Source organism: Trichomycterus rosablanca, chromosome 23, assembly GCF_030014385.1.
Source record: "Trichomycterus rosablanca isolate fTriRos1 chromosome 23, fTriRos1.hap1, whole genome shotgun sequence".
Lineage (NCBI taxonomy): Eukaryota > Metazoa > Chordata > Actinopteri > Siluriformes > Trichomycteridae > Trichomycterus > Trichomycterus rosablanca.
Window position 1 is genome coordinate 4,498,177 of NC_086010.1, and position 27,791 is coordinate 4,525,967.

The window sequence follows — 27,791 nt, forward strand, 5'->3', positions numbered from 1 at the left end:
GTCTTGTCCTTCTTCCCGAATCCCCCCATGTCACATCTGCTTGGCTTCATTCTGGTCCTGGAGGTGTCTGATGACCACAGTGCTCCATCACTCCCCCTCTTTCCCCTCTCCCCTTTCCCACCCTGCCAGCTAATGGACTGCCTTGCCCCTCCCATCCCATCCCTCTCTCCACCCAGTGAAGGGAAAAGAGGAAAGAAGAGGAGGCGAAGAGAAGAGGCAGTAGCCCTTCATCCCCCTGGGCCCTTGACTCACTGCTGTTCCAGCAGCTCAATACCTTACAACCCAGCAAAGTCCTGGTCGCTAGTTTCACTGTTTAGACAAGACTGGAGGAGACAACTGTGGACAGGTTAAGCTCACCATGGCTGGCAGGGCTTTGTGCCAGGTGGCCTTGGCTCTGGCACTGTTGGTAAACCTGACTACAGCTGCTTGGATTGGCTGTCCTGGGGCCTGTCGCTGTTCTTCCGCCATGCTCCAGTGCCTGGAGATGGATGGCATCAGCAGCTTCCCAGTGCTGGCCCAGCAGGAGAGTGAGAACGTCACGGAAATGTGAGTGAAGATTGGTCTCCTTGTAAAAAGTTGCCTGCTGAGGTTTCAGGGACTTCCATAGGAAGGCTAATTGTAAGGTTGGGTTTGCAAAAATTCTGATTATTCTGCTGCTTTTAAGTGGCCTTTTGCCACAGTTGAAATTGAAATGGTTTCTTGATTTCTTGAAAATGTTGTACATAGCTAATGGGAATTTACTTGGAAAGTGTTCAATCAAGGTGATTGATCCTGGAGATGGATAAATACATGGTCATATGCCTTGGTTAGATCTCAGTTAGAAGTGTCATTATTAGAGGCATTAGGAGGCATGGTGCCTAAGTAAGCTCCAGAGTCCCAGGTTTTATCCTGACTCTTGATGGCAGTCTGTGTGGAGTTTAGCAAGTTTTCATGTCTCAACCTCAAACTTGTCAATAGGTAGACTTTTTATTTTATGACTTATTATGTCCAGTCTGTATTCTTGCCCAGCGGTGAGAAGCCAGGAACCGTCCTGAAAAGTGATAGCTGTTTGTTCATTTTGTATGGTTTGTACACAAAGAAGTGTATATAACATTGTTTGGATCAAATTTTCAGATATGGAGCTGTCATACGGTTGTATACTCAAAGATCTTAACTTGGATTTGTGTCCCCACACTAAACTTATATAGAATCGTAAAGGTTTTGTAACTCTGTGCTATTGGAAATGATCTGCTATTAGGTTAGTGTAACATTTTAAAGAGCAGTTTCCTGCTGAAGTAGGCCAGCTCTGCCAAGCACAGAAACAACCAAATCAGAAGGGTGAACAAGTGTAACTTAATATATAATTATAAAAACTTTAGAGCAGTGATCCAATCTGAAGTTGGTAGCTCTGATTTCGTACAGCTAGGACAAATACCATCTTAAGCATGTAGAAAAGAAACCCTAGGACTGGACTAGTCTGATTTTGCCAATCTTGAGTTTTGCTAAAATTGTTCTTGTGAACAACACTGATGTTTTTCCAAACCAAACTATGTCTCTACCTTACTGGACCTTGCTCTGTGCAGGGGAAAAGCCTTCCCCAATCTGCAGCCACAAATTTTAAAGCATATAATTTTATATAACTGATTCTGTACACATGTGAGCAAATCGTGTGGCTGAAAACACCTAAACCTAATAACTAGAAAAGGTGTACACATACTTTTGTTACCAAGCACAAATGGGTGTACTGCATCTCAATGACAGTACATTGGATGATTTGTATACATAGGCATATGTACATGCTATGTTGCATGCTACTTTAGGTTTAAATTGTATTTACACCAGATTAATTACATGCTATTATAAATCATACAATGACCTAAGTATGGGTTACTGTGACCTTTTGAAAAACCAGAGTTCAGTTCAGCTGTGTGTTTTTCTCTTGATTAGTGTTGGGACTTCTCCAAGTGGTTTCTGACAATGACAGTCACCACTTTTAAAAAGTTGAAGAACTCTCCTCAGACTAAAACTAATACAGCAGATAAGCTAGACTCTGACCAGACCATGTTTGCTAATATTAAGTCTGTTCTTGTTGTCTCTGTTAATATGAGAGTAGAAACTGTCCTGTAAAGATACATATATACATCTTTTTATATATACTGTATGTGTATTTGTGACTTTTAATATGATATACATACATGTTTATGTCCTTATTTATGATTATGTATTGATTTTTAAGACATGAATCTATGAAGTGTAACATTTTGTATACCCAACAATCAGGCTTAAATTGTCAACACAGTAAAGATAAATGAAGTCACACAGACTTCGGAAAAATTATTTTTAGTAAAAACAAACATGGAAAGTTCACTGTACTTCCTGCCAAGATAAATCTGGTGTCTTAATATTTTCTTAATAATTGTTGTCTTCTTTATCTGTGCTCTGTATGGTCATATCCCTTATTAAAAATGACTTACACTCAGGATTAATCAATTACACTTTTAATCAATGATTAAGAACAAAACAGAACTTGATATTCACAGTGGTTCCACTCCAACACTCCACTCTTACACAAAATGTTTTACTGCTGCTCACCTCAGGCTACTCCTTTTAAAATCAACCTGATGTATTATTATTTATTATTAAAGTAAAACACAAGAAATACATTTTACTCATTTACTGACAAAACTGAATAAATAGTAAGCCAAGGGTTTAAGATTTCCAACACTGTCAGTGAAGTCAGATGAGTTTCACTCAGAACCCTTAACAAGGGAAAAGAATGTAAACACACAAGCTGCTCCAGCGGTTTAAGGCACCAAGTTTGAAGGATCTGTTCAAACAGACATAAAATGAGGCTCTTATTGATTATTAGGGAGTCTAAACAGGGAATACATGGTTTTACTGTACAGTGCAGATTATACAGAGATCTGTGTTGTGGTGTTTTGGCACAGGTTTTGAGGTGGGTGGGGGTGTAAGGAATATGTCATAAACTACAATGTCTTTAAATAGGTTCATATGGGAAAGGAATCAACAGCAAATTTTAAATTACTGCATAAAAATATATCATCAGTCCAAACATAGATAAAGTACATTTAATTAACAACGTACAGTATATCATTATTATTTAAATTACTCACTGGAATCGAAATGTTAAAGAATAAGGTGTGATGTTTGATACAATCATTAGTTACTGTCCATTCGTTTCTATGGCTTGGGTTCTTTAAAACTTGTGTATTATTAAATCAATTCTTAATTATTTCTTGTCTGATCAGAAAACCTTCTGATTTGCTCTTGAAATTTTAGGGGTAACATTTTAAAATAAGAATTTAAACAAGTCTATAGGCACATTTTGAGCATTATTCTTGTAGTATTGTGATTGAATATATGTTCTTGTTGTTTGTGCTTGGTAAGCAGTTCTCTTTAACACTGGCAAAAACTCGCAAAGAATCGCACAGTAGTGCAGCTACATTCTGTCTGTACCATATGGGTAGCTACATCTGCTAGGCACAGAAATCTAGTCAGAGTAACTTTATACAGTATATAATGTTGTACACTGCACCGGGATGTGATCTAATTATCAGAGCTTAAGCAGCTAAAACAGACTTCACTCTTTTAATGAGGGTTTTCAACAAAAAAATGTGGTAAACAAGATTTTATACTCTGCTGGAATATGTGCCAAGTCAAAAGAGTATTTGTAAAGTCAGGCATTGTTAGATGAGTTAATTCATCCCAAAGGTGTTCAGTGCAGGCAACTGGACTTCCTCTACACCAAACCCATCAGATGTCTTTATTACTTTATTCTTTACATCAGATGTGATGAGGCTTGATATATGTTGAACCTTTTGGATAAATTAAATGCAGTCAGTTGCTGTGACTCTTTGAAGAACATTGACATCTTCCTGTTAGTCCAAATGTTTTCCTTGACAAACAACACTCACATCAAACACTGGCAAAACTTGTCAGACTCTTAAGACTAAATCAATAGTAAAACTCATCTTACACTGGAGGAGGTCACATCTGCTCACAGAAACAAACATCTGTGTAATTTGCTGAGAAGCAACAATAAAACAAAAACATCTCAGAATAACTCTTACACTTATATTTATTTACACTATGTAAACTTTCTTAGCCAGCATCTCTGAGTCCTCTTATATAATGCTTAATAATGCTTTTATTAACACAAAATCTCTCCTGATCCTCCAGGTGTCTAGATCTTATCTTGATCTCTCAAATCTTTAGCTCACAGCTTGGATTTTGGTCAGATAAATAGGATAGACTTTTAAAAAGCCTGATTCTATAATCATCTAAACATTTTTGTGTTAATTTAGATGTACTTTTTTTTCTGTCAGTGTCCTGGAGGATTCAACCATGACCATTTTTGGATTCTTGGCACAGAAAGACGTTCCTCTAAAATCTGCTGGTACTTCATGTATATAGATGATGATGTCATGTACACTACCAAAATTCCCAGGGACTTTTGAGATAAAAACAGCCAAGATTTTGCAGACCTTTTGTCGTACTTAATGATAAAGATTGAGATTTTGTTCTTATTTCAGTCAGTTTCTACAAATCTCTAGTTGGACTGATAGAACCCAAAAACTAGTTTGTATTTAGGCTTTAGGCTTAGAGGTGTTATTTTATTATAAACTACAGACTTGAAGATCTCAAATCTGCAAATCTCCAATCAACATTCTTAAAGAATTTCTTTTTCACTGTTGTCGGTGATGGAAGTCAAGGTTCTGGGCTAGTGGTTTTGTATTTTCTCTAGTGTTATCTATTTTTTAGACTGAATTGAGCTTTAAACATACTTGCACTGGCTTTAAAATAACATTGCATCTTTTTACAGAGATGAGTTCACTATGATAAGATTTTTGCCTTGGTTTGAATGCTCCTTTAACTTCATTTTGATTTGTTCTGTTTACTATAATGAAAGACCTCACAAAGAAATGAGCTATTTATGCAAACCAGTTAAGTTGCCAGGGGTATGTGCTTAGACATAATGCACAATGTTCTGTTAACTTTTGCTTTATCTACCCTTGTTTATCTTCCCAGACTTCTTCATACTCTTCCCCAAGTTAAGGAAACTCTTTTAAAGTGGCCATAATTTTAGACTTTCCAATCAATACCCCTAAAGCTCTTTCATGATATGTTTATGCAGAACACGTGTCCTCATGCACTGACAACCATTTGTGATATTAACAAGATGGAGGCCAAGTGTAAAACCTAAGAAAAAAAACAAGTGGCTGTTACCTTAATACAAGCACCAGGGCGCCATTACCTCAGAACCAGCAGCACAAATTCATCATGCATCATGTTATAAATTCAATTCAGTGAATTGCTGACAAATGCTGAGAACAATAGATGAAATATTACCCACTTTGCTCAATCAAATAAGCAAGGGTGGTTCAAGATCCTCGTCCCACCACCCCACTAATTGTGTTACAGCCCTGTGGCTCGATCACAGACAAATAAATATGTGCTAGTAAAGTTTAGTTCCGAGACTGAATAAACTAGAGAAAAAAAATAATTCTAGCTTTTCTTTGCTCCTCATTCTACTTTGTAGGAAACAAACAAACAAATACAAAATCATGATCCCGTAAGCATTGCCACTGTTTTAGACCCTGCTATCTCTATTATAAACACAATATAGAACAACACACAGAGTAAAATCAGAAAGGTTGCTTCTTATCATCTAGAAAAACGGCACAAATAGAGACAATTCTTTTAATTGGGAATACAGTAGGTAACCTGAGTGTGGACTGGGACTTCAATACCCTCTCTGTTTTCCTGTCATCGCGTGTGCTGTATACTAGATTTATTCTTCAAATTAGTTTTGTGGTTGTACTTCAGTCTGAGTGTACTCTAAAATCTATTGAGTGATACACGATCCGCTGATCTTTATATAGTCTAAAGTAAGTATGATTAGTATGAGCAATTTTCATATTTTTATAAAAATGTACTAAATTATGGCCTGTATAATGTATACCATGACAACAGACAAACAGTTATATTGTGTTTACTACAAAATATTTATTAAAATTACTGACATCTATGTGTTTTGCGGCCAATTTTTTAAAACCTTGCTGTTATTCTTCATATTTCAAAATACCAAGCAAGTACTTGGTTATTGGAATTATAGGTATTATTGGAAAATAACAGGAAGTTAAGAAATATTAGGAAGCACCATTTTTACATCATTTTAAATGAATTAATATTAAAATTAATAAAGTTAATAATACAAGGATTAAATCTTAGCATTGTGTAAAATATATCCACAAAAATACCTTTAAAATAATTTAAATGTAAAGAAATGTAGCTTGCCAGCAATCCAGCATATCTTATTTAACACAATCTATAGCTTACTAGCTAAAGGAAATCATCAAGGTTGCAGACAAGCTTAATGTTATTGCTTATAATGAATGTATAAAGATTTGATTATCACCTTGAAATAATAAAGAACCTCATACTGGTTTGTTAAATAAAATACTTTGGAATATTTACACGATAAATGTTAATTTAAACATAATCATGAGGAGTCTGAACTGTCTGAGCTAATTAGCTAAGCTAAAAATCATTATTAAACAGCCCAAGAAAAACAATATGCATCAGTTTCTAAACTCAGTGTCAGAAATAAATCCATTCAACCAATATCATCTATTTAGTGCTATAGAAGGTTATTATGATTGATCACTTATATGGTGTGATTGATCAGTTAAAAAGTATATGGTGGTATAACAGTGGTCTCTTGACAAGGTGAAAACCCCAAACTTTCTGGTAGATGGAAATATGATATATTCTTTTATTAATAGTTCTTCTTTTTGTTTAATTATCCAGCTACATCGAGAACCAGCCTAACTTAAAGAACATCACAGATATCGACTTTGTTAAATACAGAGAGCTGAAGAACCTGTGAGTATTTAAACTCTTGATGTTAATTTCTGATACATTAAAAAAATGAAATAATAAAAAAAGGTAAGTGCTGCATCCCTAGCAATAAAAGTTTACATTGTGTGTCATGAAACATTTGTGGCATATTAACCCAGTCTTATTACTAAATGCATCATCTTGCTGGATGTATTTTTGTTTTTCTACTCTAAGAGAAAATAGAATTATTTTTCTATACTACACATTTCTAAAAATGCCAACACTTATTAGTACTAAATAATGTATTTATCTAAAAATAAAATCAGTTGACTGCCTGTCACACCATGTAAGATTACTCAGATCTGTGTGTGTGTGTGTGTGTGTGTGTGTGTGTGTGTGGTTTTTTTCTACAGTACAGTTACAGATAGTGGCTTAACGTTCATCTCTGTTAAAGCCTTTCAACAAAACGTCAAGCTCCAGTATGTGTAAGTACATTTTCTTCAACAATCTGCTGTCATGTCCTTGTTTGTAAGTGTCAGTCATGGCTAATCGGCGCTCTCTGTACAGAAGTGCTGATCATTGTCAGATCTGTTGGGGATCAGGTAACAAAACCACCAGCTCCAGTCTGTATTGCTCAGCACCTAAAAACACATGCACAGTAAAAAGCACAGAAAATGTCAAGCAAAAAAATAAAAATAAAATAAAAAATTAATTAATTAAATTAGAAAAACATTTCAGTACAACTAGTTTATATGTAAGAATTGGATAATTAATTAAACCTGTCTACAAAACAAGCATGAGATTTGATAACATGCTCTTAGACTAAAGATAAAAAGGTAACTGGAAATCCTGCAGTACTTCTGTATCAGGAAAGGCTCTTCCCCAAACTGTTGCCACAAAAATGAAGCATTATTTTATTTACAGACTGACCTGTTAGATACACCTGAACTGAGTAATTAAAAGGGATGTCTACATAATATTGGACATAAAATATACAATTGATCCAAACAACAACAGCCTTCAGTAGGACCTTGTTTTACACTACAAGCTATTTGTGGACGTGTAATCCAGGACAGACGCACCGGCTGTATCCAGTATGTCTTTGGCCCTTATCACTACTATCTTGTAGTCTTTGCCCCTCTCTTTGTGCAACATGTTTGCCATTGCTGATTGCAGCGATAGCGGTCAGAGTGTAGCTGGCGGGGTGGCGGCAAGGGATTTGAGGAACGGGTGGCACAACAGCGGGGGAACGGGGGCGCACAGATAGAATGGGGGAGAACGAAATCTGATCTGACATCCAGCAGTCACCTTTTACTCGCTCACTTTGGCGTCTTATTGACAGCTGATGCATAATAAATACACTCCACTAAGGGTCCATTATGACTCAATCAATATCTCACCGAGCAATGTGCAGTGGGAGCAGATGTGGCTCTAAGACCGCGGGGAGGGGGTGTAGCCAAGAGCTGGAAAACACGGTATACAGTGAGCAGGCTGACTAAGACAGCAGGAATATGCGTAGTTTTATACGTGTGATCTCCCACAACTTTTGCTGTATTAGTCATCAGACGTGAAGCTGTTGGTACGCTGTGCTTAGTTCCAGGAATTGAAAGTGGAGGCAGCTGCTATATCAGCTGCCCCCCCCCCCCCCCCCCCACACACACACACACACACATACACACACCTCCCACCCTCATGGCAATGCGGAGGAATTGAGCTGGTAATGGATAGGCCCTGATGGCTCACCCATCTGACATGAACTTTTCAGATGGGAAAAAACAAATATTTGAACCCCTGCTGGCCCCCATTAGTCCTGCCACAAAGAATCTGTATCCCTTAAATGTGTCACCTCCTCAGTGCCATTGTTCGCTGTCAGTTCAGTTCTTGTTATTATTTAACGAGTGCCATCGAAAACAGAGCTTAATTACAATGCAATTTAAACTGGGAGGTTTGTAATCAGTGGATTTTAATCATTTAATAATGATCATACAACACAATTAACTATTCTAATCTGCAAATGTTGAAGGTGAATTTTGAGTAGGTGATGCTTATAAGGTTACGTTTATTAGTGCTTATTGCAGTGGTTCTTAACCTTGGGGTTGAGATGCAGATGGTCTAAGAGTTTTTAATGCAGCCAGACTAATGAAAGATGTACACTTGTAAAAATCCATTTGCTGGAATATAATATATGCAAACAATTCTGAGAAAATTAATTGGTTGACATATTGAGCAATATTCACTTCTTTACAGTAACACACTTAAATAAAAGAGAAGTAAAGTAGGGTTGTTATGAGGTCACAAATCTTAACCATTAAAATGCTTTAACACGATTAATATCAGGTTGTTATGAGGTTGTATCCATCCATAACAAACATTTTGACACCTGACTCCTTCTAAGTTCCCTGAATAGTTTTATTGCTTAAAAACATAATTTCATATAAATGTAATCATATGCTTTTAACTGTGTGAAAACAGTTTAGGGAATGTTCTTTCATTGCCCTGTGCACAAAGCAAGGTCCATTAAGACATAGTCTGACAAGGCCTGCAAAAAGCCATGACTTCAACCCCACTGAAGATGTGTGAGATGTGTTAATTGCAAACTTAGACATCTTATCCAACAGTGTCTAAACCTCACAAATGCCTTGCTGACTTGAGAGCCACATACGCACTTCTTAATAGAGTCGAGACTTTTTGCTGTCGTTTTGAAATCGGATGTCAAACAGCCATTGGCTCTAGGCACTAGTTGGTTAGCCTTGTTTACAATTAGATGTGTGATCAGAATGTATTAATATAATAATGAAATTATAATTAAATGTTTTTCCGGCCTTTCTTTGTTAAAATGTAAATACTGGATGATCCCTTATAGGAACCTGGCCTCAAACTTGCTGGCACACATCGGCTGGAAAGTGTTTCACTCACTTCCTCTACTCAACTTGTAAGTAAAACACACGTCACTCTCTTAATCTGAAACTGTCAAAATGTCAAAATGTGCTAAATGATAAATTATCATTTTACATTTTTCTAACCCTATTTCAGGGTTCTGCGGGATAACCCTCTTGTTTGCTCGTGTGATATCTTCTGGCTACAACAGTGGCAGAGATTTAGGAGGGCAGACATCGACAGTCAACAGACCTGTGTGTACAATAACAGTAGCATTCAGCTTGACAGCTTTGTGATGGAAAACTGCAGTAAGTGCTCATATTTAAAGTTACACTTGCTTTTCTGTCAATGGTGATCTAAAAACTGGCCGGCTTTAGTACAGCGCATGATGTTCTGGCCAATTTTGTGCTGCTCAGGTGTTCCAGACGTCTCCATCAACGCTCCGGTGCTACCAGTTAGGGAGGGTGGAAATCTGACATTTGAGTGCCAAGTGACCGGTGTACCGCTTCCCAGCATTAAATGGAGAACAGAACAGCTTCAGTCCAACTTTGTTTTGGAGGTATGGTGGTATATTAGGCTTCTCAGTTGTAGAAGAAATGTTTAGCAGCTCTAAGTCACAGCTTTGATTGTACAATATAAACAGCTTAACACTTAAAGCTGCAGTACATCATTTTCTTTTGTTAATATTCGAGTAAGTAAAAAAAATATAATGATAAAATATTCTTATGATTCAGCTTGTTACTTTTATCCTTTAGTGAATCTGTTGACCCATTTTGTTTGCAACGCCTAACAACTTTTTGGGTTAAATATGTGTGGAAGTCTGAAAGCTAACAATAAAACATTTTATTAATGCTTTGTAATATTAGTAATATTACTTGCAATATGACATTACCATCATACTTACCTACCTCAGAAATTCTGCTTGTAAGTATTTTTGTATTTTTGTACCTACAACACTGATGTATGGCCGCATGGATTTATATGTTTATGTACAGCGTGGGATTTGGGGTTCTACTCTTGAGCTGGTACTTCACATGTGGAACGTCTCATCCAAGGATAATCTACATAACCTGACCTGTGAGGCTGAGAATCTGGCAGGTCCAGGAGAGGCCGTGGTCCAGCTAAACATTGAGTGTAAGTTTATTTATTGGCATGGTTCACTCTGACTCCAGCACTGGATGCAGTATTACGAAAATGCTAATTAAAAAAATTCTTAATTGCCCCATTCTGCACAGCTTATCCATGTGCAAAATTGGCTACTTTATTGATTGGCTTGTTTTGATTAATAAAGAAAAAAACTAATACACCGAACCAAAAATGCTTTCTAGGACTTTTGGAACTAACATATAGATTTAAACTTGACAACTGGTCTTAGTACGTACAAAGTACTGCACTTTACTCACTGTATTCCTTCACTGCTTGTGCCAGTGCCACAACCATACTGTAGGAGTCACTGTTGCAGTTGCAAGGAGGTCAAACTCCATCAGGCCCTCCCTCCCTCAGACACAGCCAATTATTTGTGTTGAGCACCTGGCCAGCGCATTAGAATGCTGCACCACCTGAGCATTGTGAATGTAATCGTTTGACTTTTATTGTAGCAACTTACAACACAAGATACAAAAAAACAGAGCAAGAAGCACATCAACGCTATTTATCAAATCTCCTCCACCGCACGCGTAATGTTTACAGTGGAAACAATGATTATCACCTCTTGTTTGGACAGCAGAAAAACAGTGTTTGAGTTTAGACAAATGTATGACCATCATGGGAGTGATAATGACTTTCAGGAAAATGGGATGATAACTGTCGTCAGATCTTATTTGCTCCCTGCTAATGGATTTCTCTCCCCCAAAGTCCGGAAATATAATTGGGAGGATTGATTGGCAGGCGGTAAGCATGTTAGCTGCTAATCCATCAGAATAGCCTCAGTGATGGACTGAGTCTCATTAACAGCCTTGGCTTAATTATTCCCCAAACCAAGAGGCTGCTTATAGTGGTTTATACACAGCACAAGTCGATCAGAAAGTTAGAGTATAACATCAGTCATTTTAAATTACTCTATATGACCAAAAGTATTTGTTTCTTTACCACAAACTTGTCAAATCATGTCTTTTTGGACATTGCTTTGTGCACGGTGCAGAAAAATGCTGTAACAGTAAAGGACCTTCCCAAACTGTTAGCACAAAGTTGAAAACATATAATTTGTTTTATATAATTGATACACTTAGTAACAGGTCTAGCTGAAACAACTCAATAATAAGGAGGAATGTGCACATACAGTACATTAACTATAGATTGTTCACATAAATTGTGAACAATCTATAACAATTGATTTAACAATTTGATTTAACTATTTTTGTCCAAAAAATTGATGGTGGTATAGCAGCAATGGAGAACCATTTTCTTATAACTGCCCATGAATTGGAATAAGCTGTTTGGATCACTGCAAACTTTTGAATATAAAGTATATTTTTAGCATCTATTGTGTAAGTGAGTTAAAGCTTAAATCAAACTTTTAACAGCTCCGGCACCTCTAATTTTATCCAGGAACTGAATTATTCTATTATTCCATTCCTTAAACTCATGTACTTACTGGAGTTAATGCACTGTTCAGAAACGTGAACTATTAAAAGTAGAGATGGGAATAAAGCACATTGTCAAGATCAATCTATGCAGCATGACACAAATGGCTGTGCTTATTCCTAGCGAAGCACTTTTGGCAGACAGGGTCACGGGTTAAGAGCAGTAGAATGGCTATAGAGGAGCAAGCAGCCGTGCATCAGCATGTTCCGTTCTGCTAAAAGAAACGTTTCCTGTATCTTACATCTGCTCCGCTTCCAGGTGCTTCTTGTGGTTAGGTTCCTTTAAAACAGGGTGCAATGTATTATTCATGACAGGCCAACAAGTTTAACGTGAAGATGGAACCCATTGATTCATGGAGAAATGATGACACACACCCACTGAGCAAGCCATTATCGTTCCTGAATTAGCTTAATTGTGCTTAAGGATTGTACTGAATTAGCTGGATTATATTTATAAAAATTAACAAAAAGTAACAAAAAGCATTATTTATTATGAAGTATTTGGACACAAAAGGTGCACAAAAAGTGCCACAAAAGGTTTGACTTGACTTGTTAGCCACTTTGACATGATTTAGCAGTTTACTGTGGCTAACTGCAAGTTTGAGAATTCATTTTAATTTTGCCAGGTTTAGTGTTTCATAAACCTGAATCTAAAATCTGTCACTGTGAATGTGTCCAGTCCCTGTGAAGATCCTGTGGTTACGAGAACCAGTGCCACAGCACCACTGGTGTTTCCCCTTTGCGGTGGATGGAAATCCAGCACCGTCCATCAGGTGGCTGTTTAACAAGAAGCCGCTGTTGGAGACCTGGTTCACCTACACGCAGCTGATCCCGGACCAGGATGATGGATCTGTGCAACTTGGCTGCCTTTTCCTCAACAAACCAACCCACCTTAACAATGGCTACTACACTCTCATTGTGGAGAACAAACTAGGCAGAGATGAGGCCACGGCCAAGGGCATCTTTATGGATAATCCTTTTGGGAAAACAAACCCAGAGGGAATCATTTATGGTGAGTAGTGATCTATGGATATTGGTTGAGAGTGGTAGACAGTCAAATCTTTCACATACAACTGTCGATTATTATACCAGTAAAAGTAAATTTGATGTTGATCTTTTTAACCTACAATGTACAAACTAGTACATCAACGTTCCTGTTGATGTTTAATGCAGCAGCCACTCCAGGTATTGCTCACTAGTTTATTATATTACTGGGAGTAAAGCAAAAGTCATGTGACTCTAGATGACCATTAAAAAAAATATTACCTAAAGTGCTGGTTTATTTTAATGCAGAAAAAGTCAGCTATAATTGGTTATTTAAAATTCTCCATTTCTCATTTTGAATGAATTTACTACTAGAGGCAGATTTCTCTTTAAATAACACATTTGTTGAAGTTCAAGAAGCTGAGATATTTCTTTATTATTATTATTTTTACATTCTGCATAACTATAAAATTAAACATAGCTTTAATGTAAAATTACCCAGTTTACTTGATTGGGGGGAAATAAAATTTTATCTTTTTTATATTAGACACAACAACGACTTATTTTCTAAAATTAACTATAACAATTTTGCACTACAATTTGCAGATAAATATAATAAAGAAATTAAATTGGAGTGTCCAAACTTTTGCATAAATTATGCTTTATCACAAATTTAAATATAATGTAAATAACTGTTCACTATAATAATAATAATAATAATAATAATAATAATAATAATAATAATAATAATAATAAGGCAGCATAGTGGTGCAGCTGGTTGCACAGCAATTAAAATGGTTCCAATCAGCACAGGCCCAATCAACGTAAGTACTAGTCCTTGAGAAAGGTTCTTAATAAATCAGTGATCGAGTAGATGTACTTTTATAACCCTGACATGCTGATCTTAAACCAATGCAGTGTTTCAGAATTACAGCGTAATTATAATTGCAGATTGTAATTATTTTCTGTTTTTCTCTCCATCACATTCTAGTCTATAACGACACAAGTAAGTCCTTTTGATTTCTCTGTAAATTCCAATAAATGTATTTATTGTATGTGTATGTATTTAACAGAAGAATATTGCATGCTGATTTATATATTTATAATTTATTAGATTGCTTTACCTTAGAAAGTGGCTACACAATGTGAATTTAACATATTAAATCTGCAATTTGTACTTCTGGCATGTCCTGGATTTACTTTCAATGTGATCTTTATTCTAATCATAATAACCAATAACACACAGATGTGTACTTTTAATGTCTTTACTAAACACAAGAAAAGACCCAATTAATAAAAAGACTGTATGTCTGGCTTTTAGAAATATCCTGTCTTGATTAGCCATGCAAATTGTGCGTCTGCTCATCTTAATTCATTAATGAGGATTCATTAAAAACAAACATCAAATGACCTTAGTAGTAATGCTGCTACCCTCTGGCTATGAGGTTGTGCAAAGATTCCACTAAGAGCACATTGTGCAATGCTGAAGTTAATTAAAAGGAACCCATGGGTAACAGCAAACAAGTTGTAGTAATCTCTAAACAGTTTTACACAACGTTCTCTGGACAGATGAGACATTTGGAGAGCATTTGGGTGGCAAAGTGGCCTAACGCACAAGACCACCGCCACAGGGACACACGGTTTCAGCCGTGTCACCAAATCGGTGTCCACATGCACCAGAGAATCATGGATTGTGGATGTTTTGTCGATTTACGGCCTGAACAGATGCACACCCTTTATATTACAACAGAAAGTAAAAAAAAAACAGTCTCTCATTTAAAGGGTTCTACAAGCTGGATGATGCATCACAACAGTGACAGAAACTGTATGGTAAAAAAATTGCAGATAAAGAAGCTTTTAAGTGTTTTCAAGACTGGTCTTTTACTCATTGTGTTTAATACAGGCACAAACAGTACAAAGTTGGGGGATTATAACTTTAGACAAAATCTGTGTATTATTGTGACGAGAATAAAACTCAGGCCACAATTAATAATAATAATAATAATTACAGTTTGGCAAATGTCTTTTTAATATGAAAATATAATATACGGATGTGTGTATTATTAACATAAACCTTTTTTCAGCTCCTGCCACAAATGGGTCAACAGGTAATGTGACGGAGAAGCTGGAGAACCAGCTGCTCGGGGTAAGAGACTAGCATTACTGGCATTACTGTCTCTGGCAGATTGGTAAGAAGTCCTCCATGCCAGCGCATCACTGTCGGCTTGTGTTTCTGTTGGCAGGTGTCTGTTGCTGTAGGACTCGCTGTATTCGCTTGTACATTCCTCATCATCATGGTGCTGGTTGTCAATAAGTGTGGGCAAAACTCCAAGTTTGGCATCCACCGTAAGTCTTGAGTGCTCTGCAGTGCTAAGCTTTAATGCAGTACAAGCAAAGCGATTCCAACATGACAATAATTACATTTCAAATTATTTCAATGTCGTTCGATAAGATTAATAAATAAGGAGCCTTCTGTGATGTAATATAGAGACAGAATTGTGCTGAGGGGAATAACACAGACTCTTGTGAACACACTCTTTTTGGCTTATTTGTCAGAAATACTCTGCGTATTATAAATCAACAATTATTTTTTATGAAAATGGTCTCAGTGGTGTAAACCTACAGTTAACATCAAATTACTCACGCTTGTCTGAGATGTGCATGTCATAATCCTAGGATGTAATTATTTTTCCAAATAATCTTTTTCTGTGATTTGAAATTCAGTAATTTAGTTAATTAAAATGAGTTAAATAAAATGCATTACATGCTTTTAACTTTAGAAAAGGCTCTTTCCTATTCCATCATGGCTGGCCCCCTGTGCACAAAGTTAGGTCAATAAAAAAGTTAGACGTGGAGGTGTGGAGGAACCCCACTTCAGCCAGGTCCTTTTTTTCCAACAATAAATCTGACCTCATAAATGCTATTTTGATAAAATAGACCCAAATTCCCCTAGGCAAACTTGAATGAGGGTCAAGCTTGACAAACGTAGCGGCATGCAAAAGAGCCAATCCTGATAAAAGGACCCAGCTAAAACACCTCGTCTCTTTGTTATTTAGAAACCTGAGCTGTTTGGCCAGGCATTGTGTTGCATTGGTAGTAATGCAGAGGACGCAGCGAAATAAGGTTTCCACTACGGCTGGAACTTTGCACACTGTCAGTCTAACAGCTCTACGAAAGGCTGCCAAGTCTTAATTACAGTTTGCAAAAGTAAAGAGCATGAGTAGGGGCAGCCGCACGCCAGCCATTAAAGGAGAGTGATGGAGCCAAAGCTTTTCAGTCCCCACGCCCCTTTCAAAGTGGCTAAGTGAACCTGAGTGCCTTGAGGCCTCGAAGCTATAGTTGTCCCCCCGTGTTCCTACAGCGCTTTAGTGTAACCACAGCTTGAGCTGGTTTGGAAATGAACCTTGGTCAGCCTTCTGTTTTTAAAGAACATACATTTTTCATTTCATATCATGATTACTGGTATATGATTGGTTGCTAGTGCTTATTAAGCTAATGGTGCCAAAATACATTGCCAAAAAATTGCATTTGTCTACAAAGGCAACAGTCCTCAATCATATTTTTATTCCAACAGGGTCATCAGTTCTTGGTAAGGAGGATGACCTTGCTGTGTCTCTCCGTTTTATGAACTTTGGTGCGAGTCCTCCTTTATCAGATGAAGGCATGCTGGATTCTGGACTTTCCAGCTTTGTTGAAAACCCACAATATTTCTGCGGCATTATCAAAGACAAGGACATGTGTGAGTATGAACAAAACCTGTTAAAAGCTTTTACTTTTGTGCTGGTTAAGTGCAACACAGTAGCATAAATCCTTAGGATTGTGCTTACAGTCTGTGTGGAGTTTGGTATGTTTTTTCCAGGTTTTTTTCCACCTCTGTAAACATTTAAAATATGTACTGAGTGCTCTAAATTGCTAACGTTTTAAGCTAGTCAGTGGTTGATTGTTGAGTGTTGCCATGTGATGGAATGGCACCATGTTCAAGGTGTATTTCTGCCTTGTGTTGAGCGTTTTCAGGTGTCACTGAATCCACTGTGACCATGACTAAGATTAAATAGTTATAGAAAAGTACTGGATGTCTATATAGTTAATATATAGGCTATTACAGAAGTAGTTTAAAAAAAACTATAATAGTTATAAATATGTCATTTTAGCTTCTTTATATTTTGAATTTTACGTTTCCTGATTATACGTTTCCTGATGAGTTCATTCATTCATTTTATTTTATTTTATTTTCAATATCCGCTTCATTCTGACCAAGTTTGTGCAAATTCACCCACTGGCATGTTTTTAAGTGGGAAAAATGAATGATTAATAGGGAGCACACATGAACATGGAAATAACATGCCAATTCCTTACAGACAGTGACCAGAGGCTTGAACCCAGGTTCTTAGAATCAATGCTACTTTAGGTACAAATGATAGAAGTAAAATAAATGTTATATAAATTGTATATTCATGCCAATGCAGTCCAAGCTTAAACTGAGCTATGCTATTTTACAGAATTGTTTAAGATATCAAAACTTTGATGTTGTTTAAAGCAAGTACACCCAAATTCATCAAAGCATGTATTTTGGTTAAAATTCTTTTTTGCATAATCAAAGAAGCACATGTCAGACAGAAAACGTCTTTGCTGAATGTTTAGAGACAAAACTTTCTACATTAGTTTTTTGTATTATGTAAAAAAATCTACAATGCTTCTGGGAAACCTGGCTCATATAAATACCCATGATGTTCCTACATTTCAATTTAAAAATACTCTAATACACTAAGTACTTTAATAGAGGTGAAACGTGTGTAATGTAATGACTCATGACCATTGCAGGTGTGCAGCACATTAAGAGAAAAGACATCACCCTGAAGTGGGAGCTGGGTGAGGGAGCCTTCGGCAAGGTTTACCTGGCAGAGTGTGCCAACCTCTGTCCCGACACTGACAAGATGCTGGTGGCCATAAAGGTACACTTTGTGACCAATTGTGGAGCTTTTCAAAAGCATTTGAAAGGGAAAAAACAAACTCATAATGGGTACCAAGAGAAACAATCATGCACTGCTTTACTTCCATGAGTCATATGTTCTCTGACTTCTGACTTCAAATGTGTACGAGTGTATGATGTAGGAGCAGGAGGGTTAGAGTGCACTGTGTCCTGGTAGTTGCGCACTTCTAGTAATTCCAGAAAAAACACTCACAATGGATGAAACCACAAATCAGGGTTAGTGGATGCAACTTTATCAGTGAAAATAAGAGTCAGGCAGGAACATGCTTACGCTCCGTGTACATAAGGGCAGTGTACAGGGACGCTTTGTTCCCAAAGATATGACAACATACAACATTATATTCTTGTAGTACATTGACAGCAGTTTTATAAAGCAAAAAAAGGTGGCTGTTACTCCAGAGGCCCTGAGTAGATGGGGCCCAAGTGGCTCAGAGGTAAGGGTAGTCAAGTGCAGTGTCTTGAGCTATTACAAGGCCCAGAATATTGTCCATAAGTATAAATTTAAACTAAAAATGTTTTTCGACAATTCTTTTTTCAATAGAGGTGGAAAAGATTGTACGTTTAGGGTATTCCAGGGGTACAGTGAAGGAGGGATGGTGGGCTCCCAGTAACACTGTGAAGCAAAATCTGACCATTGGAACAGCAGAGTTAGTACATAGTGCTTTAAAATGTTCCACAGTTCCACTAAATTCCACTTCAGTCATGAGGATTTGTATTTATTAAACTTAAATTGTTTATCACTATCTTAACAGTTTCAAAGCCTAGCTACAGTGTATCACAAAAGTGAGTACACCCCTCACATTTCTGCAGATATTTAAGTATATCTTTTCATGGGACAACACTGACAAAATGACACTTTGACACAATGAAAAGTAGTCTGTGTGCAGCTTATATAACAGTGTAAATTTATTCTTCCCTCAAAATAACTCAATATACAGCCATTAATGTCTAAACCACCGGCAACAAAAGTGAGTACACCCCTAAGAGACTACACCCCTAAATGTCCAAATTGAGCACTGCTTGTCATTTTCCCTCCAAAATGTCATGTGATTTGTTAGTGTTACTAGGTCTCAGGTGTGCATAGGGAGCAGGTGTGTTCAATTTAGTAGTACAGCTCTCACACTCTCTCATACTGGTCACTGAAAGTTCCAACATGGCACCTCATGGCAAAGAACTCTCTGAGGATCTTAAAAGACGAATTGTTGCGCTACATGAAGATGGCCAAGGCTACAAGAAGATTGCCAACACCCTGAAACTGAGCTGCAGCACAGTTGCCAAGATCATCCAGCATTTTAAAAGAGCAGGGTCCACTCAGAACAGACCTCGCGTTGGTCGTCCAAAGAAGCTGCGTGCACGTGCTCAGCGTCACATCCAACTGCTGTCTTTGAAAGATAGGCGCAGGAGTGCTGTCAGCATTGCTGCAGAGATTGAAAAGGTGGGGGGTCAGCCTGTCAGTGCTCAGACCATACGCCGCACACATCAAATTGGTCTGCATGGCTATCACCCCAGAAGGAAGCCTCTTCTGAAGTCTCTACACAAGAAAGCCCGCAAACAGTTTGCTGAAGACATGTCAACAAAGGACATGGATTACTGGAACCATGTCCTATGGTCTGATGAGACCAAGATTAATTTGTTTGGTTCAGATGGTCTCAAGCATGTGTGGCGGCAATCAGGTGAGGAGTACAAAGATAAGTGTGTCATGCCTACAGTCAAGCATGGTGGTGGGAATGCCATGGTCTGGGGCTGCATGAGTGCAGCAGGTGTTGGGGAGTTACATTTCATTGAGGGACACATGAACTCCAATATGTACTGTGAAATACTGAAGCAGAGCATGATCCCCTCCCTCCGGAAACTGGGTCGCAGGGCAGTGTTCCAGCATGATAATGACCCCAAACACACCTCTAAGACGACCACTGCTTTATTGAAGAGGCTGAGGGTAAAGGTGATGGACTGGCCAAGCATGTCTCCAGACCTAAACCCAATAGAACATCTTTGGGGCATCCTCAAGCGGAAGGTGGAGGAGCGCAAAGTCTCGAATATCCGCCAGCTCCGTGATGTCGTCATGGAGGAGCGGAAAAGCATTCCAGTGGCAACCTGTGAAGCTCTGGTAAACTCCATGCCCAGGAGAGTTAAGGCAGTTCTGGGAAATAATGGTGGCCACACAAAATATTGACACTTCAGGAACTTTCACTAAGGGGTGTACTCACTTTTGTTGCCGGTGGTTTATACATTAATGGCTGTATATTGAGTTATTTTGAGGAAAGAATAAATTTACACTGTTATATAAGCTGCACACAGACTACTTTTCATTGTGTCAAAGTGTCATTTTGTCAGTGTTGTCCCATGAAAAGATATACTTAAATATCTGCAGAAATGTGAGGGGTGTACTCACTTTTGTGATACACTGTATATGTGGCTTGGAATGTAAAGGGCATAATTGACCAAGCTAATGGCTTCTAAACTCTTTCAGTCATTCTCCACAAGACACATTTATGTGTTTCAGAAAAAGCAAGTCTTTATCATGCACCTTTCTATGCTGCCAGTTGTAATGCAATAGGCCCTAAAAAGCAAACATTTTCAAAGGGTGTAGACTGGTGCAAACTAAGGAAAAGTAATTAAACCAAGACTTTGCAAGGGCAGTGCCAACTTACAGTATCTGCAAAGACCAGGGTAATATCACAAAAAAGAAGCTAGTAAAACAAGGTTGACACTGGTGAACCATGTGATCTATTATGATGTCAAAATAAATCTTTATGTTTTTTTACAGACTCTGAAAGACGCCAATGAGTCAACTCGACAGGACTTCCAGCGGGAGGCTGAGCTCCTGACTGTTCTCCAACATGAGCACATAGTCCGCTTCTATGGGGTGTGCACAGATGGAGAGCCTCTTGCCATGGTGTTTGAGTACATGAGGCATGGCGACCTTAATCGCTTCCTCAGGTTAGTGCAGTGACTTGAAGTTATTTGTAAATGTGGTAACTGTGTCACATGGTGGACACAACAAGATAGTAGCATCTTTGAGTCAAGGGATCTGAATACTTATGTAAAAATGATATGCTTTATGCACTGGATTCCTTAGGTACATAAGTTCATATGTAAATTAGAAGATTGTGCATTATTGCAGCCCCAAAATGATCTGAGGTTTCTTGTTTTAGTGGATTGAAATGTATGGGCATTTTTATGTCCTTACCATACAAACCAGAACGGTAAATGGACCGAATATAAGAGAAGTGTCTATATATTCAGAAAATGATTTGAATGTGTTGCCATTAAAAAATATGACCTAAGCATTAAAGTTGGTAGCTTCTTCAGTCCTATTACTTTTGTGGTTGACTTGACAGACAGTGCACAATATTCTTTGACCATTTTCACAGAACTGAATTGCAGCCAGCCCTGCAGTATATAAAGCCATTAGCGGGTGTGCTAATAGATTTGAAGTAAGCGATTAGTTAAAGCAGACAATACCTCCATCAATGGGGATGTCAAAAGAACTTTTGGAACAGTCTTTTAAAATATATGCACATTGTGCCTGCCACAGTTTCAGCAAACCTGATTTCACAGTAATGGCAAAAATTGAAAGGATTTTCAAGCAGTTCACAAATAATATAAAAAAGTTACTACTATTATTCCAGCCCATAATTTTAGGCTTTTACTCAAATGAGTTCTTGCAGATTTTAACCAATTATGCAACAGCAAGACCCAATCTTTTCAAAAGTTCAAAGCAAGTTCTGAACCATGTCCAAGTGCCATGGCTACGCATAAAAGCGCAGTGTACAGATCTAGTTAGGCTGCATCCAATTCATCTCTTACAGATGATGAAAAGTCTGAGTCTGTTAAACAGTGGAAATGGTGGGAAGAATAGTGGGAATGGGATGACCATATGTCCAGCACAAGGGACTCTCAGAAACATGTCCAGTGCGTAAAGATCTAGTCAGCCAGGTGGCAGTGAGGCCAGATTGGGAGTGGGGGGACAGCATGCACTGTTAAGGAGGTGGAAATCTCATTTCCAGTAGACAGTCCATGGATGTTGGCTCCAGTCTGTGCACCAGCTGCTGCTCTCCTGCCACCTGCCTGATAAACTAATAGTGATGGCATTGGAAGGCCAGTGAATAACAAGGAAAAGGTCAGCAAGTGACAGCATGGATAGGCGCTAATATAAGGATGAATAGACTTGGCTTACTGCATTCTGAAGAACATTAGAGGAGGAAAATCCAAACAGGGTTTGTTAGGGGAAAATTGTTCATTACCAACTTGATGGATTAAGGTATTCAAAGAGTCAGAAGTTGGATGCATGTTGATGATGGGATGAATTCGCCAGCTGACCAAACACGCCCAGGCTAAATTAAGGCAGAATTGATGGTTCATGTAACCTTTCTTCAGTGCCACATGCCTTTCCATCCAGTTGTCAAAAATATAGTACAATTTATATCTTATTTATATCTAATTTAAATCTTATAACCTTGACTTGACCTCAACCTTTAACAATTTCACTATCTCAGAACCAGTATGTGTTGGCAGAATTGCCAAATTTCAATTAGAGTGACCAGTGTTTATTTCTCTGACACAAGGAAATCTAGCCAGGTGTGGAGTACTATCGACACCCAATTAAGTAAATCTGAGAACTTAAGAGTGGCTAGCATTAGCCATCTTTCATTTCAACTGGGTGTGTTTAGAGGTGCATACCAGAAGGAATACCAAGCATAGCACTTTTGGTTTATGGGGCTTCCCATACATGACAAAGTATAAAGTGCGAATAAATAACAAAGTTGTACTCATGGATGCTTTTCTGACATGGTTCCTTAATGCATAGGATATGTAAATTGGGTTAGGAAGGACAATTTCAAGCACCTTAGCACATAGTGGGACAAAGGGACTTCTCCAGTAATTAATTTGGGGGTAAATTTACCACTGGCTCCTCTGCAATGAGGTTCTGTTTGATAATGAATTAAGAAATAAATTAATTAGATACATGGTACATAATGCTCACATCATCTTTTTAATCTTTTTCCAGTTGTATTAACCTGTTAAACATCTTTTTTGCAGGGCTCATGGTCCAGATGCTCGTATCCTGGACGAGGTTAAGATCCCCCCGATGGGTCAGCTTACCTTGCTGCAGATGCTCCAGATAGCTGCCCAGATAGCCTCTGGAATGGTTTACTTGGCCTCGCTCCACTTTGTGCACAGAGACTTGGCCACCAGGAACTGTCTGGTTGGAGAAGGTCTTGTGGTGAAGATTGGCGACTTTGGGATGTCCAGAGACATCTACAGCACTGATTACTACAGGGTACGTTTTAATTTTATGTAGAAGGAGAACATTGGGAAAGATTTGTGTAGTATATGGCATGGTAATAAAACTGTTTTCATGACTTACACCCTAGGTTGGAGGCAGAACCATGTTACCTATTCGCTGGATGCCACCTGAGAGCATCATGTACAGAAAGTTTACCACAGAGAGTGATATTTGGAGCTTTGGAGTCGTGCTCTGGGAGATCTTTACTTATGGCAAACAGCCTTGGTACCAGCTCTCCAACAGTGAGGTACGATATTGAGCTCATGGCATAAATAATTACTGTCTTTAATTATAATGTCTGCTGGGTTAAAATATAAATCCTGTAGATTAAATTACATAGGGCTAGTTTTAATACTGTTAGATTTGCCTCATGCATTACATTACAAGAGTCTGTACAGATCTCAGAATGTTGATCATGAATTTGACTCATGAACTCAGGAAAGCTGTTTGGAGTCCTAGGAACCGGTTTGATTCTTGTCTTGTCTGTGAGAATTTTGTTCATGTGACATTCCTTATGGAGCTTCCACCCAAAAACATACATGTATCTGGACTGGTTCCTCTGAATTGTCCAGGGCTTCTTTCTGCCCAGCATAGATAGAAAAAATATACTCATAGGCTCATCTATTTTTAAATCCATCCATATGTTGTAGACATCGCTCTTTGCTACTTATCCAAGTTGTGAATACAGAATGAGCTGCAGTAAAGGAATCGAACTGTGTTCTTACAGAACAGAAAACACCAGTCAGTCAGTGATGTAAGGTATAAACAATCCCGTTAAAGTGGAACAGTCTGAGCTCTGACTCACTTACGATAGAGAGCGATCAATAGATTTATTCACATTATGAACAGTCCAGACCTGTCAGATTAAAGACTAAGAAGTGGACTTTACGTGTGACCACAACTGCACCATTATGGGAAAAAAGCCTCTCCTCTTTCAAGAGTAGGGTAGATCACTTTTCCCATTTACTCAATTTTAATCCGTTTATGCCTCATCTTCACCCTGGGCCAACGTCGCCTAACCTTGTTAACCTAATCCTTGCCGGTTTGTAATGGACAGGGTATAATTATGGGGATTGTAATTGTAAGGGTCATAGAGTGCCCATGACTTTCCATCAGATTCAGAGAGTTTGGTAAGGGTCAATGCAAATCTTTGTTAATTCATTGCAGTGATTGATAGGTCATTTCAGCATGATGTAGTGGATTGCTGACAGAAGCCTGCCGTACCATTCAGTTTGCTAGAGACAATGCCTTGAGGGTCAGAGTCACCAGCTTTTTAAGAGTTAAACAGTAACTAGGGAAAAATGAAGAGCCATGACCAGGGCCGGCGCTAGGGGGGGGCTGAGGGGGGCATTGCCCCCCCAAATTGTGTCTTTGCCCTCCCAAGCAGGGGCATAGCACCAAATTCTGGGCCTTATGCACTCTTGGTGAACCAGCGCTCGGTTGCGTTTGCGACGCGCGCCCCCCTCCCCTTGGTGAACCTACGCTCGGTTGCATGTACCAGGCGAGTCTGCCGATCCACTTCGGGTGCTCTATTTCTACGTTTCTTTTCTCATTGTGCCCTCTAGGGCCCTCCCCCGATTTGGGGCCCTGGTGACTCTATCCCACTTTGCCCCCCACTACGACGCACCTGGGTTTTACTGCCCCCCCAAGCTAAGCGGTCCAGAACCGGGGCTGGCCATGACAATGATCAATGTGGTAATAGTTTATAAAAAAAAACCCACTGATCTGTTAAATGATATTACAGACAGATTGGTATCTGTCAGCATGCACTTAAATTCTTACTTTCTTAAATTCTTACTGACATTTAAGTGCTTGTAGTTGTATTCTAACACTGCATTAATGACTATTACCGCCAATGCCAGAAACACTATCTTGTGCAGAGGAAGTGGAGCTGGAAAAGGTGGAATAAGTGACACTAAACCAATAAACCCATAAAGAGTTTCAGTTTAGTTTTTAAACAAATGGTTTCATTTTTCTTAAGTGCTTGGTTTTTTTAAATGTGATCTTTTATAAAACACTACCATGTGTGTTTTTAGCCCACCATCTTGGACCTGTTCAGTGCTGTATAGTGCCACTATTGATCAAAAAGTACAATTAATAATTTTAAGAACATGTTTATCCCTCGTAAATATTACCAGTTTGTTTCCTGATGCTTTTATGATTTTTGGAAGGTGGTGACAACTAATAAATGCACTTTAAAGGCAATTTAGAAAGTCAAATGGGCATATACTACCTTCCTAATATTATTCTCAGTATGCATGCACTAATATAAAATTGTACCATATTTTTCATTGCTTATAATGTTGAAATAGTACTGGGTTTAAAATATCAGGCAACCAGACCTGCAAAGTTTTTGAGATTTTATTTATATATCGTCTTTCTCAGAGAACTGTTAATGTAATGAACAACCATAAACATTTAAGAAATGTACTACAAGTGGACTATTTTTCTAAATAAACTGTCTGGTTGATTACATAATTTGATTTGCAATTAATAACCAACTAACCATGTAAGCAATCAGTTCATCAATAATCATTAACCAATTAACTGACCAATTAAAATCAATGTACCAATCATTCCAATCAGTATCAAAACCATTAACCAATCAACTATTATTAATTATTGGTTTATAGTAATAAAAACACAGAATTTAGAAGTTTATAAGTTATAGGTTCCTGTACACAAGCACTTAGACTAAATAAACAGAGCATTTAGATTCACTAAAGAGAGTTTCTTTTCTGTTTCTTTCAAATAGCTTTTAGCATAACATACACCATACCGTCTCAGTGAACGAGACTCAGCACTTAAGCTAATATAGTGATGAGTACAGGTGTTGCGTATAATCACTGATGAGCATGCTGATTCATGGGAAATGTAGTTATTTTGATCTAAGCTGTAGTGGTGTGCGATACTGCAAAATTTGGTATTGATTCAATACCAAGTAAATACAGGGCCAGTATCGCCGATACTGATACCGATACTTTTTACTTATAAAGCAGCTTACTTACTTTCATGTAGGAAGAGCAGTGTGTCAAGATTTATGAGGTGAATGTATCATCAATATGCTTTGATGACTAAATGATTTTGTGTTAATTAGTTAATCATGTGCATGTGAAAACCCACTACAGTTTTTAGGTGAATAAAAAGTAATTTTATTTATGTAATAAACTTTAATGAAGTCTGGGGGTTTTGTTCAGAAACAATTTATAGTACAATATATAATAATAAAACAAAACTCTTTTTTCAGTGAAAGGTTTTTGTTCATAAACAATAATATAATAAAACTACATTTCTTTCACTGCACTTCTTCTCTGGCTTAAATCAAAGTACAGTACAACATTATTATTGAAGAACAAATGTTTTAAAACTTTAAAACTTTTATTTATTTAATTAAATTTTTTTAATTCACTGACGGGAAATATCCACTTTTTCTCTCTGCCTTTCACTCACTGCTGTATGTATTTTCTCTCAGTGTCGCTTAGTCACGTGCAGGGAGGAGCAAAGTGTGCATGTTAGATGTAAAAGAGCTGTGTTTGCACACACACACACACACACGTCTACATTTTGATAAAACGGGAGGAACAAACTGAATGTAGCAGAGAAAAAACTGAAACTAAAGTATCGATCCCATCACGCTAGTATCGATCCGATTCCAATACCAACGTTGGTATCGATACTATCGATATTTGGATCGATCCGCCCACCACTACTAAGCTGTCCATTTCTAACAGAAGCATTGGAAGCAACTCGCTCCTGTTACACCTTGTGTTGCCTTACATTTTGTTGCCTTACATTCACACTGTTTTTTTTAAGAAAGACAAACTGAGTTTGTCAGCAAACTAAACCTGTGACTACTCTTTAGGCCATCGAATGCATCACGCAGGGCCGGGAGCTGGAGCGGCCGCGGACGTGTCCCAAAGAAGTGCACCAACTTATGCAGGGCTGCTGGCAAAGAGAACCTCAACAGCGTCTGGTCATCAAGGATGTTTACAACCGGCTTGTGGCTTTGGTCAAGAATCCTCCAGTCTACCTGGACATCCTAGAGTGATGCAAGAGAAATGAGAAAACCTCTGGAAGTTAAGATTGAAGAGCTGAATATGCAGAACACTGGAGAAAGAAAGACAGAGAGACAAAGGGACTGAAGAACAGTACAGAGGTTATAAGAGTCCCTCTCATTTATATATCTGCCTTAGACATAATAATTTATCAGTTTAACTGAGGTTTTATC

At 38.0% G+C, this 27,791-nt stretch overlaps 1 protein-coding gene across 1 annotated transcript; it reads left to right on the top strand.

Annotated features, from left to right (window-relative positions):
* Positions 1-358: 358 nt before the first annotated feature.
* ntrk1 (neurotrophic tyrosine kinase, receptor, type 1) lies at positions 359-27,791 on the top strand. The gene is made up of 17 exons (XM_062985180.1): positions 359-546; positions 6,811-6,885; positions 7,254-7,325; positions 9,704-9,772; positions 9,874-10,025; positions 10,134-10,276; positions 10,713-10,851; positions 12,979-13,311; positions 14,275-14,289; positions 15,368-15,429; positions 15,527-15,629; positions 16,858-17,022; positions 18,105-18,235; positions 21,041-21,213; positions 23,317-23,557; positions 23,652-23,810; positions 27,426-27,791. The coding sequence occupies exons 1-17, from the start codon at positions 359-361 to the stop codon at positions 27,609-27,611; spliced, it is 2,406 nt and encodes an 801-aa protein (XP_062841250.1). The 3' UTR covers positions 27,612-27,791.

Bases quoted from the DNA above. Each gene is read 5' to 3' on its own strand.
- ntrk1 (XM_062985180.1), top strand. From the start codon at position 359: ATGGCTGGCAGGGCTTTGTGCCAGGTGGCCTTGGCTCTGGCACTGTTG. The intron at 6,886-7,253 runs GTGAGTATTTAA...TTTTTTCTACAG, and splicing joins TACAGAGAGCTGAAGAACCT to TACAGTTACAGATAGTGGCT. The intron at 7,326-9,703 runs GTAAGTACATTT...GATCCCTTATAG, and splicing joins AACGTCAAGCTCCAGTATGT to GAACCTGGCCTCAAACTTGC.